The 19,198-nt window shown below is 34.4% G+C and overlaps 1 protein-coding gene across 5 annotated transcripts in view; it reads left to right on the forward strand.

Moving 5' to 3' along the window:
* LOC121441191 (connector enhancer of kinase suppressor of ras 2) overlaps positions 1–19,198 on the forward strand; it is a 217,155-nt gene that overhangs the window by 189,096 nt on the left and 8,861 nt on the right. Inside the window, exon 21 of one of the 5 annotated variants that reach the window (XM_041642330.1) lies at positions 16,646–18,412. The exons of the other annotated variants lie outside the window; for them this stretch is intronic. Coding sequence (XP_041498264.1) covers positions 16,646–16,650 — 5 coding nt within the window. The 3' untranslated portion in view covers positions 16,651–18,412. Of the gene's footprint in view, positions 1–16,645; positions 18,413–19,198 lie in introns of those variants that run through there. 5 annotated transcript variants of the gene reach the window in all.

Consider the following 19,198-nt stretch of genomic DNA (forward strand, 5'->3'; position numbering starts at 1 on the left):
ATGGTCAAAACAAGCCTCCTCTGTATAACTCCCATTTCAAATATAAATGTCACACATATGAAATGATTGGTTCATTTTCATGAATCAGATAGAAAATAGATCTCCAACATCTCTGAGCTATTGTCCTTACACCAAAATCCATAGCATTTGAAAAGAAGGTGAGTCACATTAACTATGTGCTTGGTTCATCACCTAGTGCCATCTTAATTAGTTTGGGGAAAGTATAAATAATGTCTCTCGTAGTTTATAGTTTAGTAAATGACCGATGGCCCTCCATCTCTCAGGAAAATAATCTCGGCGATGTTCAAAGTAACAAGACCAGATTTCAATAGAGAAAGAAAGACAGACATCTACATGCTAGAGTCATACTAGCAAAGATGTAGCCCGATAAGATTTAATCTCATGTGGCAAAGTGACAACCTATCATTACCATAGGCAAGACAAGCTGTGATTTACATTTTTTACCAAAATAGGTAATCAAATTCAGTCATAATGTTGCCTTTTACTATTTTCACAATTCATAAAAGCAAACCACTTTTCAATTCAGTGATGACTTACTGTTAGCTTCTCAGTGGAAGTAGTCTCTAGCAAGTTGTAGAGAAGCCTCTCAAATTCAGCCTGCTGTTTCCTTGTTTACCCTGAATTCATGTATCACAAGTTTTCTCATCCGCTTACCTAATGCCTCAGGACATGTTTACCTTCTTTCTGGAAATTTTCTTATGCTCTCAGCCTATCCTAAAGCACTGTCATCAAACAGCCAGGCCAGATTCTAAAATTTGTTCTGAAGAGCTCTAGGAGTGCTCAGGAGAGCTCAGTGCCTAAGATCACTTTGCTGGTTTTCCAGAGGGCCTAGGTTTAGTTCCCAGGGAAACCCGCATCCAGCGGCCCACGATACCTACAGTTCCAGCTTCTGGGAACTGGATATCCTCCTCCAGCCTCCACAAACATTGTGCACAGCTAGCATATTCTCTGTCTGTCTGTCTGTCTGTCTGTCTCTCTCTCTCTCTCTCTCTCTCACACACACGCACAAATAATTCAGTTATATTATGAAAAATCATCTTTAATGAGAGAAAGTCCTGAGTAATATGTTATTTATTCATTAAAGGGCAAGTGCCCATATATGTATGTTTGAATGTAAAGGTGACTCTTTGCTAAACAAATAATTAATATTAAAGCTTCATACTTCAGAACTTCTAGAATGTTTTCCTATACAGTATGACAGTTTCATATATATTTATTTCTGATACCAACATAAGACATATGTATGCCAATAAAATAAATCTAATAAATTATTTCACAGAAATTTTAAGATAATTGAATACTATAGTTAAACTTGTTTCAGGAAATTTGCAAATTACTTAATATCCCAATCATGGACTTTAGAACATTTCAATATCTAGATTTAATCTACAAAAATTTAAATCCCTGTACTTTACTTCTCCTTTACTGTAAGAATATATAATCCAATTAGTTCATTTATTCAGTAGGTATTTATTGATGAGTTATCAAATAGCGAGCACTATATTATTAGTAGATCTTAATCTTCAATAAGTCTGATTTTAATGAAAAAATATAATTTTAGTAAAAGAAAACAATAATTCAAAACATATAGCAACTTTCTTACTTTGTGCCAATAATTTTCTCTCATATCCAATTTACAATTTTGTAAAAATGATTCTTAGAGAAATAGCACAAAATAGTCTGTTCTCATTTTAATTTATTTATAATTTATGCCTCTTTGCAAAATTGAAGATGAGTTGACTAATAGCTTTGTCTGATTTGGCTCACTCCTTAGAAATCGTGGCTTAGAATTAAGCATTCTAGCATTAACTCTTCTGATTAATACAAATCAAATGTCTGACACAGTGAAGTGAATACATTATATTCTACAGGCTCTGGATAACTATTTCTTTCATTTAAAACTTGCTTCATAATTTTATAATGAAGTGATTATAAAATTTGATTATTAGAAAAATATAGGGAATATTAGCTGAGTGAGTACTAAGTACATAATATACATTTTAATGTCTTAATAGAAATTTAAAGCTTCACAGTTTAAGGATTTTGAATTTTCTTCCGCATTTGAAATCTTTACCCTGCAATTTTAAGTCTAATGTTTTATTGTGCTAAGAGTCTTTGGCTAAATCACCCACAGAATATATTAACATAATGCCTAAAATCTATTTATTTCTCCTCCAAATTTTGTCATCCCTGACTGAATGGATTTTTTTCATTTCAAAGTTTGTTTTAAATTCTTTTTTACTTTACCCTACCACCACAGAATCTGTTCTATGACTTATAAAATGGACATTTTAAAGCACACACCCTGTGACTCTTGGTGAGAGAAAATAGCCCATGACTTTAGTATCACTAATTTCCTTTATATCTTCTTCCCCTTGGCAACTCTGCTGTTTTCTCGCTGTTCTTTAATTTTGTCAAACTCAAGAGTTTGCATGTTTTTTTTTTCTAAAAAGAATGGGGATAACATGGAGTCAGTATGGCTTTCAACCAAATCTAACAAGAAGTCCCACCCCTCACTTTGAACACTGTTGTCCTTGTATACATTATATACTTGCCGGGCAGCCTCCTCTAGATCTATCATCTTGGGCACTGAGGATTATGATATGCTTTTGTTAACTTAGTTAAGACCATGCCTCAACATTGGTGACAAGAAAATGTTTACAGCTCCGAAGATAAATCAACACAAATGCTGAATATTTTTGCTTAATAATTAGATAAAGGTATATTTAACTAAGTTTGAATGCTTCTTTAAATCATTAGGATGTATCCTTTTTATAAGTTTCTTTTGGTTGTTTCTCTCTGGTAATATTACAGAATGTTTTGTTAGCTTTTTTTGTTGAGGTTGTCATTCTGTATGTAAATATAAATAAGAGCTCTCTTACCATAACATAAAACTTAAGAGTTCTAAGACAGTTATATTCAACCTCCCATCCAAAACAGACATTTAATATTTAAGAAAGATTATTATTAAGCCTCTGTTTGAATATTTTAGGATTTCAGAGCTCTTGAGTCCAAAAGATAGGATGTTACATTGTTAAAGTTCTTCCTCACATTTATACAAAAATAGATTTCTGACAATTTTATATTGATTGTGAATCTGAAAATAACAAATGAGATTAAAAAACAAAATTAATAAAAGGCCATCATATGGAAGGCAGAATAAGATGGTCTTGGAAGTTCCAGAGAGCAGAAGAGGTGAAAGATAAACAAAGGCTAATTTTTATCTTGCCCGTATGTAGAGAGACTGGTCTCATATGTTTCATGGCTTCCCCATACTTGGAAGATTTAAAAAAGAGACCAATGCCAGGTTAGAAGGTACATGCACTCTAAGCTGCCTGGCAATCTGAAGACTTCTTCCAACTCCTAAATTTTATGATTTTTTTTTTGTTTAGCATAGTGTCCTCACCATTATTGCTTTCCATATGCATGTGTCCAGAACTGTACAGCGGGACAGTGTTGTCAAACACAGTTTCTCTATTCTTCAGCTGACTCCCTGTAATCCCCCTAACTTTCTCCTGATAGGAGATCTAGATACCATTGACTCGAGTGTGGTGGAACTATTACAGAGAACCATTAACTTATTAAGTGATAGTTTACATAATGCTTTATTGTCAGCAAGATATAAGTAATATCCCATGCTGATTTCTTTTAGCCCAAATGCAACTATTCACATTTTCTGTTATGTTTTAATATATCCAGTTTTGTCCAGAAGTATCCATTTCAAATCTCATTTTTATCATCTATGGTATTAATCATCCATCTAACTGAATAGGGAAGTCTTCATTTTCCAACATTCCAAACATTCTTTCCATGTTTAGTGAATTCATTGGTTAAAGAAAACTCATTTAAAAAAAAAAAACACTTCTAAAAAGAAGGAATCAAGGACTGAAACTTTTATGACAATCACATTTTTTCATAGTGCTTTTTGTAGAGCCACCAAATTAGAAATAACTTTCTGTCCGTATTCATAAGGGTTTCACGTGAAATGCCATCTTGTATAGTCACACTACCTATGACTTTCTTCTTATTTCCCGTCATGGCACTGCTATCCAAAAGCTAGTTTGAAATGCTTCCTTTTTGCTACTAAATCCAAATTGGTCCTCTCATTTATTTTTTAATATGAAACTCCCCCAATCGTAGCCTATTGGAAACTCCCTCATCTGTTTTTATCAGGATATCAGAATGTTCTTTGAAGAACCACTGCTGATTTTTTATTTGTTTCAACAAGACAGCTGTTTAAGCTTAAGCAGTGTCTTAAAGAATTCCTATAATAATTTCCAAAATGGCTAGAAACCAAATATGAGTGAGTAGCTGGCCTGGGTCTGAAAAAGCCTGGGATAAAACCGTACTCGCTGAACATAGCGGACAATGAGGACTACTGAGAACTCAAGAACAATGGCAATGGGTTTTTGATCCTACTGCACGTACTGGCTTTGTGGGAGCCTAGGCAGTTTGGATGCTCACCTTACTAGACCTGGATGGAGCTGGATGATCCTTGGACTTCCCACAGGGCAGGAAACCCTGATTGCTCTTTGGGCTGACGAGGGAGGGGGACTTGATTGGGGGAGGGGGAGGGAAATGAGAGGCGGTGGCGGGGAAGAGACAGAAATCTTTAATTAATAAATAAATTTAAAAAAATAAAAATAATAATTTCCAAAATGTTCATTCATTTGCTATGGTTGCTGCAGGTCCAAAGAGCTCTTGTTTTCTCCAGAAGCATTTCTTCAGTGCTGCAGTCTACAGGCCCCTTGCAGGAAAAGCCTGCAATGTCAGTCACATTATATGGCTCTTTTGTATTTTGTCATTACTTTTTCTTAATTTCTAAAGACTCTTTCTTTGCCACAAGCCTCAGCAATGCCTGCCTTTGTGGCATTCTTCTTATAAGCATGCGCTGTTATCTGCTCATGTGTTTCTAGTTAGCCTATCCTCCTATTCATAGAACTCTTCCGCACCTCAAGGCTTTTTTCTAAGGAATCTTGAATTGTGTATCTTTTTCTACTTTTAGTGGGCAATTTATATCTGTATTTCTAAGATTTTTTTTATCAAACTAATTACTGAAATTTTCTATTGTGTTACTAAGGTTTCTATCTTCAATATTAAGTTTTTATCAATGTTTAAAAAGAGAAATAAATTACAAGATCAGTTTCATCCCCCTCCTTTCTTCTTCAACCTTATCCTTTAGTGAGAAAGGACTCTACCATGTTACCCTAGGCAGATCTTTAATTCCTGGGCTCAGGTAATCCTCCCACAGCCGATTCCATGGCAGAAACTACAGGTTTGCCACTGTACCAGGCCTTTTCAGTCCCTTTTATAGCTGTTGCCACCATAAACGTTTTCCACTGCTGTTGAGTGTGAGGTTCCAAATACATTGTACCTCTTTCTTTATATTTCTTTTTATTTTTAGACTCATTTATTTTGTGTGTATGAGTGTTTTCCCTACATGTATATATTTGTACCACATACATGTGTGGTGCCCTTGGAGGTTGGAAGAGGGCTTTGGATGCCCAGCCACTGGAGTTATGAATAGTTATGAGCCACCGTGTGGGAACTGGGAACCAAAATCTCCTCATAAGAGCAGCAAGTAGTTTTAACTACTGACTTACATCTCTAGCCCTGTCTTTATGTTCCTGAAACAAAAATTATCCAGGTTTTAGTATATGCACCAATTACATGCATATATTCTTTTTTTGTGGTTTTTTACTTTATTTTATTTTATTTTTTGCTTGAGAATGACAGAGCTGTTCACTTAGGCCGGCTTGCTGGGGCGTCTGGGGTACCTGATGATGAGAGGTACCACATGCTGGCACCTTTGTTTTTTTTTTTCAGTATATCTTTGGTCAATTTTATTTTTCATTCATATGTTCTTGATTTTTTAACTACTCTCTTTTTTTTCTTTTTTTTATTGAGAAAAAAAATTTATCTCCACCAAGTGAGCAACATTAGTGTGTTGATGACTTAAGTAGAAAAGAAAACGAAGCTAGGGTTATATAATTTATATTTTTCCATCTTCAGGTGGTTTCATAAAAATTAATTCACCAATTTCAATTCTACAAGTACCTCCATTGGGGTAGTTTTTCATGATTTTTAACCCTTTATTCTTACTGCCCTCATATGATACCACAGAATTACAAGATAGAGCAACTGTATAAACCTTTGACTTGTAGCAAAACTATTAAGTGCAAGGAAACAAGAATACCAAAGAATGCCAGGAACTTGTATTTTAGATCCATAGCCTGTCCTTGATAAGCTATTTCTTTGTTCAACTATTAAGTAGTTTCCAGGATTAATAATTTCCCTGCTCAGCATTAACTCACATAACCTAAAATATTAGCACCAAATTGCAGAAACAAGTTGAGTTCCAAGCTTTTTATTGTAATCCTTTTTTTCAACAATAGACTTTTTTTACTTTTTAACATTTATTGGTGTATGTATTGTGTGTGCATCTGCACACATATACACATGCATGTGATCAGAGCACAACTTCTGGGGAGTCTATTTTCTCTTCTACCATCATGTGGGTCCCAGGTTTTTAAGATGGGTAATCAGACTTGGAGCCATTTGCCAGAACTTAGACCTTTTATATAAAGTAATAAGAATGTGCTATTACAAGTTGAGCACCCCTTATCCAAAAATCTGAAACACCAAATACTTTGAAATCCAAAATTTTGGGGAAGTTTTCTATTTCAAGACATTTTGGATTTGGGATTTTAAGATTAAAGATTCTCAAGCAGTCAAAGAAAAAAATCCATACAAATATTCCAAAACACACACACACAGAAAAAACCCTGAAGCCTGAAGTCCTTTTAGTTTGAAGCATTTTGGATAATGAATGCTCTAGTATTAAAGCATAAGGAACTTATAAAGTGTGGGATAAAATAGGTGCGGTAGGGCACACCTGCAATCTCAGCACCCAGAAAGGAAGTCGAAGCAGAAAGATAGGAGTTCACAGCTGCTTTCAACTGTATAGCGAATTCGGGGCCAGCTGCTCTACCATATGACCCTGTATCAAAACAAAACAAACAAAAAAACTTTTGGTACTATTTTAACATTTTAGAAAGTGCCTGGCAGTGTTTCAGAGTGTGTAATCATAAAACGAAAAATGAGATAAGGTATTTCCTTATTTTCCCGCATAATCAATGTTAAGTCTTTTCCAACTGAATAATTAATATAGCTGAGGTGATCATAAAAATCAACAAGTAAGCTTGATTTAGCCATTCAAAACATTATTTTCCTAATTTCCTAAGCATGTATTAAAGAGGGTATAAAGAATGTCATGTATAATGTTGTCATAGAACCCAGAATAAATAAATATTAAATAAAACTATTTTTAAAACTTTTCATACATTTGTAGCTTGCAAAAATGTATATTGTAGCGGAAAGAAAGACATGGGTTTCCAAAACTTGATTTCTGATTGTTCTTGTTTCTGATTATTGACCTATTATCCCAAAAAGCAAATAAAATAATACTGTTTAATTAGTAGGCCTCCCAGCACTGGGAATGGAATATGACAGTCAAGTTACACAAATTATTCACTGTGGAAACATCTGTAATATTCCTGCTGGTGACACAAAAACTGTCTTCTGTAGTATCTGAAAAGTATAAGAAAATCCATTGCTGATATTCAGAACTACTTTTTGCATATTAAGGTCACTGATATCAGATGGAGTGCAGCTAGCCACTTGATAAACTATTTCAGTGGAGTGTAGAAACATTAAAATGATGAAAAGTCTTCCTGTAATCAGATTATATGAAAGAGTAGAATGCTACCAAGCTTTCTGTCGTGACTTGTTTCATCACAGTTAGAACTGTGATGTGTTAAGGATATACTTGTCCAAACTTGAATTCTATTTGTTGCTTGATTTCTAAAACCAGAACATGTCTTAAGTGGAGACTATGTGACTTAATTGTATATCACCCCTAGTAGTTCATAATCCAAGTATCTGTATAACCCAATTAAAGTGTGAGTGAAAATTAAACTAATCAAGTAATATAGAATACAAATTATTATGCTTTTTAAAATTATCACTAGTCAGAATATTGAATTTTTAGAACTATGTAGTTGAACTAGTGATATTATAAGAAATCGTATCTTATTAATGACTGAAAAGTGATAAATTAGACTTAAAATGATCTGAACCCAGTTTTTATGACATTGTATCATACTATAAAAGCTGAAACGTGAATATCAGTAAGTTCATAATATGACATTTCGATTTCTTAAAACAACAAATGGTTATGTTACAATGATACCTGTTTTCCTGTTGCATACAACATAGAAGGAAGAGTGGTCAAATTTAAAGGACCAAGTTCCAAACAGCAATAAACATTCTCTACTGAGCATTTGCCTATACCTCCACCAACAGCTCCCCAAGACAGTGAGGGACTTAAAATCTTTTCCATGTTTCTAATCAACATCTGTCAATGAAGTAAGAACTATTGAAAAATATGAGCTGTATTGATAATTAATCCTTGCCTTCATCTATTACTAATACTAATGACATACAAATAACTTGTCACCATAGGCCATTCAAATGAAATACCTAAATGATTCTTCCTTGATGCAGAAGTGCCAGAAACAGCACATGTGATATCAGTCTCTTCCTGAAATTTGTCTACCGAAAAATTCCACCTCTACCATATAGTTTACATTTAAGGTTTTAAGTAGATTTTCTTATTTCAGGTACATGCAATTTTATCCAGTACTCACCAGTCAGACAAAAGGTTTTTAAAAAAAACCATTGAGAAGAGCACACAAGGCACATGACTAAAAGTGTGAAGAAGTCTTATCAGGGGAATCCATTACAAATGAAAAATTATATATAAGGGAAGTATCTTTAAGAAAAGAAGACAGGGTCTCATTATAGACCACACTCTGGGCCTCAGATGTACAGAGATCCTTCTGCTTTGATCTTCCAAGTGCTGATGCCACCACACCAGACTAGATTTGTTAAGTTGCTTTAGCAACTCCTGAGGAAAGTGTAAGTTCAAAGGAGTTTCAGGTTTTTTCCATGCTAAATACAGAAGTGGCATTTGATTTCAGCTTCACTGTTTCTATGGGGAGCAATGTAATGTAGTATCTACTCCCCAAGCTGACTTTTTATCACCATGGTGACCAATCTACCCACACATCTAAGACCTGTAATCGTTCCTAGTATGACTAAAACCAAGGTCTTGGTTCTCTAGGCTTTCTCTAATTCAAATATATTAACTTTTAAGAAAGAGTTACTACTAATACTTTTGAGGTATCTACTGATTTTTCACAAAAGAAAGAAAATAGACTCTCTAATGTAGTGAAGATTTCCAGTAAGGAGGAAGAAAATGTCATCCCGACATTTTCTTTGGTCAGGTTCTGGTTTTATGTCTATTTATGGTGTGTACTATGCTTAGTCAATTGCTGCAGAATAATGTCTTAGTTTAAACTGTGTGACAGCCTTCCTTAATAGTAATACGCACATGTGATTAACATACACTTTATGATGGTTTGAAACTTTTAATTTAAAGATTTTCTGAATTTACTTCAAAATTCAAGATTGATGTCTTTTAGATTATTTCTGCACTTAATAACCAAATCAAGAGATAAGTTGTTCTAGAATCTTGATTATTAGTATTCATGGACTTAAGAAGGGTTTGGTGTAATATTTCATGATAAATAAACTTATAACATTAGCTGTTTAGATCTGATGAAGTAGATCTGAACCATACACAAACCAATACATCTTCTAATATGTTTATATATGTATATGTGTATGTATACATATAGAAATTTGTGGTAGTAGTATGTATACATCTATCAAAGAACTCTGAAAACATAGCCCTATGTGGGTTCTTGCATTTCTTCATCCAATAATGAGGCTAATAACATAAACACACATAAAATAAATAAGACCAGTTTCATGGAATCCTTTGGTGATCATTTTTGTTATAGATAAATTATTTACTCCATAGATATTATTGTTTTTGATCTTCCCTTCCCCCACAAACAATGGTAGTAACCAAAGCAAATTGAATCTCAATGCATTTGTTTATTATCTGCAAGTCAATCAATTGGGAATTTTAAGTTAAACTAGGGAATCCTAAATATACCCCATTTTTACATGTTTCTAGCCAATAAAAGTGACTTGAGACAGCCTCTCTTCCTTAATAGTCGTATCTTTTCATTCTAGAGAAGGCAACATAGTCTTTTATAAATAAAATATAACGTATAGAAATGTTTAAAGCTTGACTGGGTTGTAATGAAATATGGAGTTCTCGTTTTTTTCAAATATATTACAAGTAATGTAGCCCCATAAAGCACTATAAAATTGATTGACTTGCAGATAATAAACAAGTGTATTGAGATTAGATTTTTTTCACATTTCAATATAAATTATATTTTAAGATAGAACCTTCTGACATTTCAAAGATTTTATTTTCATAAAAGAAATGCTCACCCTAGTGAAGTTCCTATATGAATCTACTTTTCTGTAATTATACTGCTGAGTGTAAATTTCAACATATGATACCAAATGTTAAGCACAGATATGGCAGGCAACCTTTCATAGTAGCTATATAAAGCCATTTTTATTTTTCCATAAGAACACTGAGAGTCAGCATCTCTGTAACTCTCCAGTAAAATGTAGTTTTCTTTATAAAGATTAATACTATACAATATTTTCCAGAAGAAGAAATGAAGCTCATATTTAATAGAATATTTCAGATGGTACACTTCCTATAGTTTTCTAATTCTATACTTTTCTATCCCAAGTACAGAATACATTTTCTGGTCCAAAATCTAATAGCCATTAATTTCTAACACAGCTCAGATTGAATATGAATACTCGTTGGCCCAGATTTTCGATTAAGGTGAAAAGTTGTACTAATTGGTTTCACCTGTGGTACATTCTTGTAAATATATTTTACAGTGATTTTTATTTACCACATTTCTTTCTTGTAAACAACATGATACATATCACTAAAATAGAATTTCAATGTTGAATTGTGAAACTATTTTAACAAAGGAGCTTTGTGATACAGTCTGATATAATAATTGTAGGAGAAGTAAAAAGGATATGACATGTTAAATTAGCTATATAACAGATTTAAGTAAAGAAAAGGTGTTAGTGGTAAATGACTCATCTTGAATTTTCTTCTTCTCTTGGCACTTGCTTTGCTGGAGAGGTATTTTTGATGGTCCTGAAATTCAACTGGCAATGACCCCAGAGTGGCTTATCTCCTTGCCAGAGTTGTTAATGAGTAAATGATCCCAAATGTCAGACTGGCATGCCAAGGAGGTTATTAATAAAGCATTAACATTTAGAAGTTATTGAAAGAGAAAAAAATCAGTGTTTTAAATATTGAAATCTTAAAGACAGTAAGCAAAATCCACTTCTAAGTTCTCCTGTCAGAGCAGTATATAGTGTGAGAGGAAAAACTCTTTAGATTTGAAGTGTAAGAAGAACTCCTTTTCTTGCTTTGCTACAATGTTTCCACTCCTGCCCCTCCACACAACCAGCTGTTATATTCTTGTTGAAAAGAATTTAGTATTTTCACTCCCTTTTTTAGATTGTGTCTCTCTTCCCCTCCCTGTAGCGGAGCAGGTGAGCAGGCCTGCTTTTCATCCCGCCTGGCTCCCGCAAGGCTAGCTTAGCCCCAGAATAATTACACGGAAACTGTATTCATTTAAACACTGCCTGGCCCATTAGTTCCAGCCTCTTATTGGCTAATTCTCACATCTTGCTTTAACCCATATTTAGTAATCCGTGTAGCACCACGAGATGGTAGTTTACCAGGAAAGATTCTAACCCATGTCTATCTTGGACCGGAGCTTCATGGCACTTGCCTGACTCTGCTTTCTTCCTCCCAGCATTCTGTTCTGTCTACTCCACCCACCTAAGGGCTGTCCTATCAAAAGGCCAAGGCAGTTTTTTTATTAACCAATGAAAGCAACACATAGACAGGTGACCCTCCTATATCACTTCCCCCCCTCATTTGCTTTCCTGGAATAATATGCTCCTGGGTCTGATACTGAATGACATTCTTTAAAAATAATAGTGCTCTTTCCATATGATAATGGCAGAACTTTTAGGATAGTTTAAAATTTCAATACGAGAGGAAGAATAGAGTGGAGTAGGGCTGCGGAGGTAGTTCAGAGGTAGACCACATATTCACCATTCATGAGGCCCTGAATACAAACCTTGTACCACAGAGGTGATCAGGGAGAGCCTAGAAATATAGCCCATCCTATAAGGTATATCCATTAGATATTGCTTGCAAAGATATTGTTGATTTGGATATGTTCATTTATTTTTAGATTATATTTTGAATAATTGGGAAGTTTGGCCACTGACTGCACCTAATAAAAATGGGCAGTAAAAGTATCCTTACAACAGCCTTAACATTTACTGAGCAAAGTTCAAGTTAATTGATCAGCAAATTTGCCAAAGGAGATAAAAGGAAGACACACAAAATTTATCTTCAGAACCCCAGCTCCCCTACTTTCTCTTAGCTATTATCCTATGAGAATTTTCAGTTTGGAGAATTTAAGTCAAGTAAGATGTCCATCCATATTCAGTAGCTTCTAAGATAAAAATATAATCAATAAATCAGTATTTTAAAAACATTTTTATTACCTGATCACTTAAGTGGCTCAAAGTTCAGGTCAGAAAAAAACTGCCTTTCAAAGTACTTATGGGTTTTTTTTTAAATGTAGTGTGATTAGAAGGAGGAAAAGAGAACCTATAGAATGAAATGATTTAGAAAGAAACTTAAATATTGTTAATTCCAATTTGTTGGGGTCTTTTTCCATTTGTGGCAAAGTCATACGTAATCATAAGGTGCTTGGTGACTTATGTCTTCACCATATTGTCCAGTCTCATCACTGAATTACTTTCACACTGATCATCAGGTGATCTAATTACTTCGGTTTATAAATACATAAACTCATAGTAAAGTTTAAACTCTCATATATTAAAAACATACATTGTTCATATCAAGGACGTATTGCAAAAGTTTTGTTTTTCTTGTAGTGTGTTCATATCTCATAATCTAGTCACTAGACACCCATTAATACTTCTGAAAGAAAACTTCACCAGGAAAATGGCCGTCTTGGTAGAGTTTAATGTGGTTATTTTATTAATAATATTGTCAGATGAAATATATGAGCTGTCTCTGCATCACTCAACTAAAATATTAGAAAATAGTAATGAACTATAATGGAGGAATCACATTTGTGTATACACAGACACACATAAACACACATACACTCATTTTATCTTTGCTCCACAACATGTACATGTAAAAATTAATTCCTCTTGCTTTCCATTCTAATAACCGAATAGCAAACAATGAAAGCTTCTACTCTTAATTCAACCTTTTAGAAGAAAGTGGGTGCTCAAGTCACAGGTCCATTCCTTCAGATGCTTATGTTGATGAAAGTAGTTATTACTTATACTTTAAGAAAAACTCAAATCTGGATATTTATATACTTAGAGAAAAATGAAGACTTCAGATAAGTATGTTAACTAAACTTCTAAAAACCAAGTAATTCTCTCTGACGCTCCTATGTTGTCCCTGCTAGGCTTGGTCATCTGTTCTCAGCGGCCTTCACTATATGCAAGCAGTCTGTGACTATTTGTTGGAGCTTTCGCTCCTGGATTTGCCCTCAAGTTTACTCGGAATGAAAGCAGATAAATAGGAAAGTTTTCTTTTGGAATTCAAACTAAAGTGAGACTATTCCTAAGTGCTCATTTGCTTTAAGTACATAGTTCCAGTTTCAAGCAGTTTGCTCTCATTCAACAAGAAAATGTTTGTACCTGCTTAGTATTCAAATTTAGTCATAGTCATTCTCATACAAATGTTTATGACTTCAACATTAACCACTCTAATGTAGCCTCAAACATCTGATTGAAATCAACTCTTCCTAGTGGGTATGTTTTTAATGTTCCTAAAATTTGTGTTTCCAGAATTTATATTTTTGCTTATTATTTGAGTAGTCCTTAGTGGAGTCATTTTTAAACTCATAAAAAAAGGATAAAAGGACATATATTTCTCAAAATAGTTTGCATTCTCACAGTGGACTGTTGAGAATCTGAAAGAGACTTGCAGAAAGGCACAGAAGGGCGAGTCTCTCAGAAGCAAACGATAAACATATAGAATAGTCTCACTTCAAAATGGGTTTGTTTGTGTTTGCACAAAACTCTTGTCAATGAGGCATGCACCTTGAGCCCTTTGTGCCTTTACCAGTGTTTAGCCTGGCTTGTAGTACCTAACCATACAGTTGATTCAATTGGACTTAGTCTAAGAATATCCTTATAGTTGTTCTATTTGCCTCAAAAATAGGAAATATTTCCCAGGCCTTGGGAGGCAGAAGCAGGCGGATCTCTGTGAGTTCAAGACCAGATTGGTCTACAAGAGCTAGTTCCAGGACAGGCTCCAAAACCACAGAGAAACCCTGTTTCGAAAAACCAAAAAAAAAAAAAAAAGGAAATATTTATGGGGCTGGAGAGATGGCTCAGCAGTTAAGAGCATTGCCTGCTCTTCCAAAGGTCTTGAGTTCAATTCCCAGCAACCACATGGTGGCTCACAACCATCTGGAATGAGGTCTGGTGCCCTCTTCTGGCCTTCAGGCATACACGCAGAAAGAATATAATAAATAAATAAATATTTAAAAAAAAAACAAAAAAAATTTAACTCAACATAAAATTTTATCTTTCAAGAATATATTCAAGCAGTTCATCAAGTTTTTTCCTAACTTTCCTGACTTCAGGACTCCAAGATATTTCCAACACATTCTTCAACAAAAACCTTGAACTTGTATTAGCTGAGTGATAGTGTTCCACTGATGGAAGGGGTGCAATTAAATGCTATATAACATCCCTACCTACAGGCTAATGACTTAGAAACTACTGGTGTATACAGGATAGTGAATCCTACCCACTGAGTAGCCCTTGCCAGTGCAGATTTCAAACTACAATGGGCAAAAGAATCATTACTTGTATAAACTGAGAATTCCAGAGTTCTGTCCTCAGACATCCTGATCCAGTATGTAAGAAGTGGCACCTAGAAATTTATGTTTAACAAATACCTCCATCCTTAAGAGTCTCTAGTCAGTGGTACTTAATCACAAATAGTTGGAGAGATATCTTTTTCTTAAGGAGTTACCTTTTTTGTGCTAACATTAACAGGTTGGTAAAGAGTGCTCACCATTTTGAAATAGTGATTCTTCACCACAATCTTATACTCAGACAAGGGACTAAACTGGAGAGATATTTTCAAATCTCTTATAATAAAATTCAGTAATCTTATAGAAGCAATACTGTAAGTGTAATTAAACCCCACTTGATTACCAGGGCTCTAGTTAAATGTGCATTAAGGAATATACTAGAAATGAAAGTATTCATGTAATATTATCTCTACAAAAATGATGAATGTGTCTAAAACAACTTAAAAAATATTTTAATTACATAGAAAATTAAGGACAGTTTAAATTGAGATAAGACTTTATGACTCAGGTTAGAGTGCCTCTGATTTTCCATTCTGAAATCCCATACCCTTATCAAACAGTGGTAGGACCTAGAGACATATTTCCAGCATGATAATCTTTTAATGATGAGGTGTTGTTTGTTATTTCACTTGACCTACATAAAAAAATTACTTAGCTCTCAGCCCCTTTTATACACAGTGTATGATGTGATAGATAAGTGCTTCTCCTGGTTTTGAACTACACTCTATTTCATTTTCTACACACCAGTTATTCCCCTTCCCATTTTCTAAGGAATGTAGCAGTAGACAGATTGCTTTCTCTGATCCTTCTCCCTCCTTGTTTCTTCTGGGGATATAACCAAAAATATGATAGGGTGCGGCAGACAAAATTCTGCCTTATACTAGTGATGACAAATATTGCCAATGTGTACCTACCGACAATATTTGGATTCCTGAAGATGAAAAATAAAATGAAGAGAGTTGTTAGTTTTTCTGAACTCTGCTCCGCTTTTCCAGTCATTCAAAAGTGTTGTTCTCTTCCAGTTTATAAACTCCTTGATGTGTGGCTAATGCTCAGATGTAAAATCATCTTTTTGTCATGCTTCTTGTTGTGGCTTTTCATTTTTTTTCACTTGGTATCATTTAGTCTGGGGTCTCCTCACCAGAACAATGCTAGCTAGGCTATTGCAATTTCTCTGGATCAGAACAGTTGCTTTTATGTCACAGCAGGAAGACAAAAAAAAAACCTTCATACCTTAAGACTGTGTAAAAATGAGGAAACATATAGAAATCCATTTTGATTTGAAAAAAAAGACTGATGGTTTTGCACGTATGTGGAGAATACTTTAGCTGGCTTTTCTGATTCAAACTATAGACATATATGTACAAGTTAGAGGTGGGGAAAGATGTGTCTGTTAGTTATTGTATGTAACTGGAAGATTGGCGTTCCAAACAAACTAAATCAAAACTGGTCCCATTTATGGCGAGGTAGACTTGCATGCCAACAGAAAGACATTATGGTATTAAAACCATATGCAATTCTAGACCTTATTTTCTCTTCATGGGTACTGCATGGTGGTATTTCTAATACAAATACTGATGTGCTTTGGAATAATGGCACGCGCAAGTCTTTCATCATATTGTATCACTGCTTTATTATATTAGGCTAATACACTACGAGAGTTGGTAGAACCTCTCCATGCCAAATCGGATCCACTTCTGTTGGCACTCAACCCATTGGAATCACAGATTGCTAAGCTAATGTTTAGAGAATTTAGATCGAAGAGAGTCGGCACGGCGCAGACTCAACATCAACCTCTTGCAAGCAACTAAAATGGCCTCGTCCTTGCTGTTTATAACAGAAAACAGACTTGTAAAAAGCTTAGACCATCAAGTGTTGTGGATTTGGGGCCTCCCTAAAGGGATATTATGAGGGGCAGGCCACTCTTTAAGAAGAATTCGAGCTTTCTACAGTGGGACTAGCATAAGATCAAACCAATCAAGATGGAACACAGTAGCCGAAAACTGCCCTGTCTATGGGTGAACAGAGGGTAAAGGGTCTTGCCTGGGGAAGGGCTCTATGGTGACACCTCAGTTGTGTTCGCCTGACACCAGGAAGAGAGGGATCAGCACCGATAATTAGAAAATGCTGTTTAATGGACTCTTGGTGGCCTGGTTAAGGCAAAGCAGTGGAAGCAAATTCTGTGTTAAGTGTATTTGCATTTTTAAATCTTGACATGCTGTATTGTACTAAATTAAGTGTTAATCTATTAAGGCAAGGTGTACACACCCTGCTCTGAAACTTAATATGTTTATTCTATTATTAAAGCATATTCAGGTGTAAGGCAGACTGCTTTCAGTGACAGTAATGAAGGAAATTCCTCATGCCAGGCTTTATTCAATTCCTTAGCTAAAATCCTAACTTTCTCCTTTGTCTTGGCACTTAAATAGAAGTGATGTTGCCTCTTAAAGTGGAATGAGCTATCCTTTTTCTGTAAAATAATCCAAATCTGTAGGCTATGGTTTTCCATATTTGAAAAAATATTTTGTCTGGATGTCTTTCAAACAAGCTTCAGATATTATTTAATACTATGTAACTGGGTCCCCTGTGGCTCATTATTGCTTATTTTTCTTCTGTGGTAGATGTGAAATTTCCTTTAGTTGGATAAGATACACTGTAATGATTTCAATGCTAATTATTGGATATTTCATACTGTGCAGTGAAAAATAATTTAATATTGTATTATGAAATGTTTTTCTTCCTGTTGCTGCAGTGTGTGGTATTGCTTAATATTAATACCTGTTAAAATATTAAATTACTTAAAATAAAAATATTACCAGTTGGTACCAGATCTTTCTAGATAGCTGAATATTTGCTAAGTATGCTTGATAGCAAGTATTTTTCCAGTGAGAAGAAATCTATGCTTCTTTCTCACAAATGAAGTTTGTGTTGTGAATCAAAATCACATGGATCTGCCTTATAATTGCCTTTGTGCTCTAACCATTTCATGTGTTTTTAAGTATATCTAAAGAATGGTGGTTCTTGGTTCATGGAAATAAGTCAAATTTATTTTATTGGCATTTAATAGTAATGAAATTCTCTTGGGTCATTCTCACTGTTGATATTATAGTAAAACTTTATGATTTGAAGAATTCTAGGTAGTTTTCCTCATTAATGAGTGTAGTGACTGTGTATTAATTTTCAAATAAAATATCCCTTAGCTTTACTTTGAAGCTGTCACTATTATGAATTTCTGCCTTAAACTTCCATTTTAACTGGTTACATATTTAAACTATGTGGGTAAATTTGGATTCTGACATTAATTTCTATGTTTGTCTTTCAAACAGCCATTCCTTCTTAGGGATTAGTAAATTAGTATTAAAGATGCTGACATTCTGCCATTTGAAATATTCATCATTAAAAAAAACCTCTTGTACCCTGATAATACAGCACTGTCATATAGTTATTATTAAACTACATAATTTTACAAAAATTGCAAATTGGAGAAGAACTGACACTTATAGCCTCTGAACATAGTTAACTTATAAGTACGGGCTTTGCCTGATCTAAAAAGAGAAGAAAAGAAAACCCTAGCAATATAGGTAGATCCAATCACTTGTTCCTCTCAGTGAAGGGGATTTTGCTCATTAAAATCCATTTTTCCACCCGAGAAACTGTTGCCTAATATTAATGTTGGAATATTGTTACTTTTCCTAAAAGAAAAATTATTTCCAGTTTTTAAATAAATAATTGGCTACAAAGGAAAAACTAAAAGCTAGCTTGTAAAATCTTTGCTTTCTTCTAATATAACAAGCTGCCTTCCCCTCCTCCCAAGTTTTACAAATCAAGGCATAGCACATTGATTGATATAAAGGCATGAATTAAAATCGCTAGTGCTTAACTATAAAACAGTTCCAGTTGTAGTGCAAACCCCTGCTTATTTAGTATAAACCCTACAAAGATAACAAATCCACTAAAAGTCTGTCACCTTATATATAAATAAGTTGTTCTCTGTGACATGATAATAAATTAGTATTCATAAAAATGATTCTGTGGTCTCAGTGAAAATGACAGTTGCCCTTTGGGACAAAAATAGTGTTCCACGTACTTGATATGATTAGCCTGGAAGCCTTAAAGTGCTTTCTGGTTGCATAAGAAGAGATGCCACTCAGATGTGGTTGATGACTACTACTACTATGTCTAGCCTTCTCTACCAT

Source organism: Microtus oregoni, unplaced genomic scaffold (assembly GCF_018167655.1).
Source record: "Microtus oregoni isolate MIOR12 unplaced genomic scaffold, Mior012 000074F_000, whole genome shotgun sequence".
Lineage (NCBI taxonomy): Eukaryota > Metazoa > Chordata > Mammalia > Rodentia > Cricetidae > Microtus > Microtus oregoni.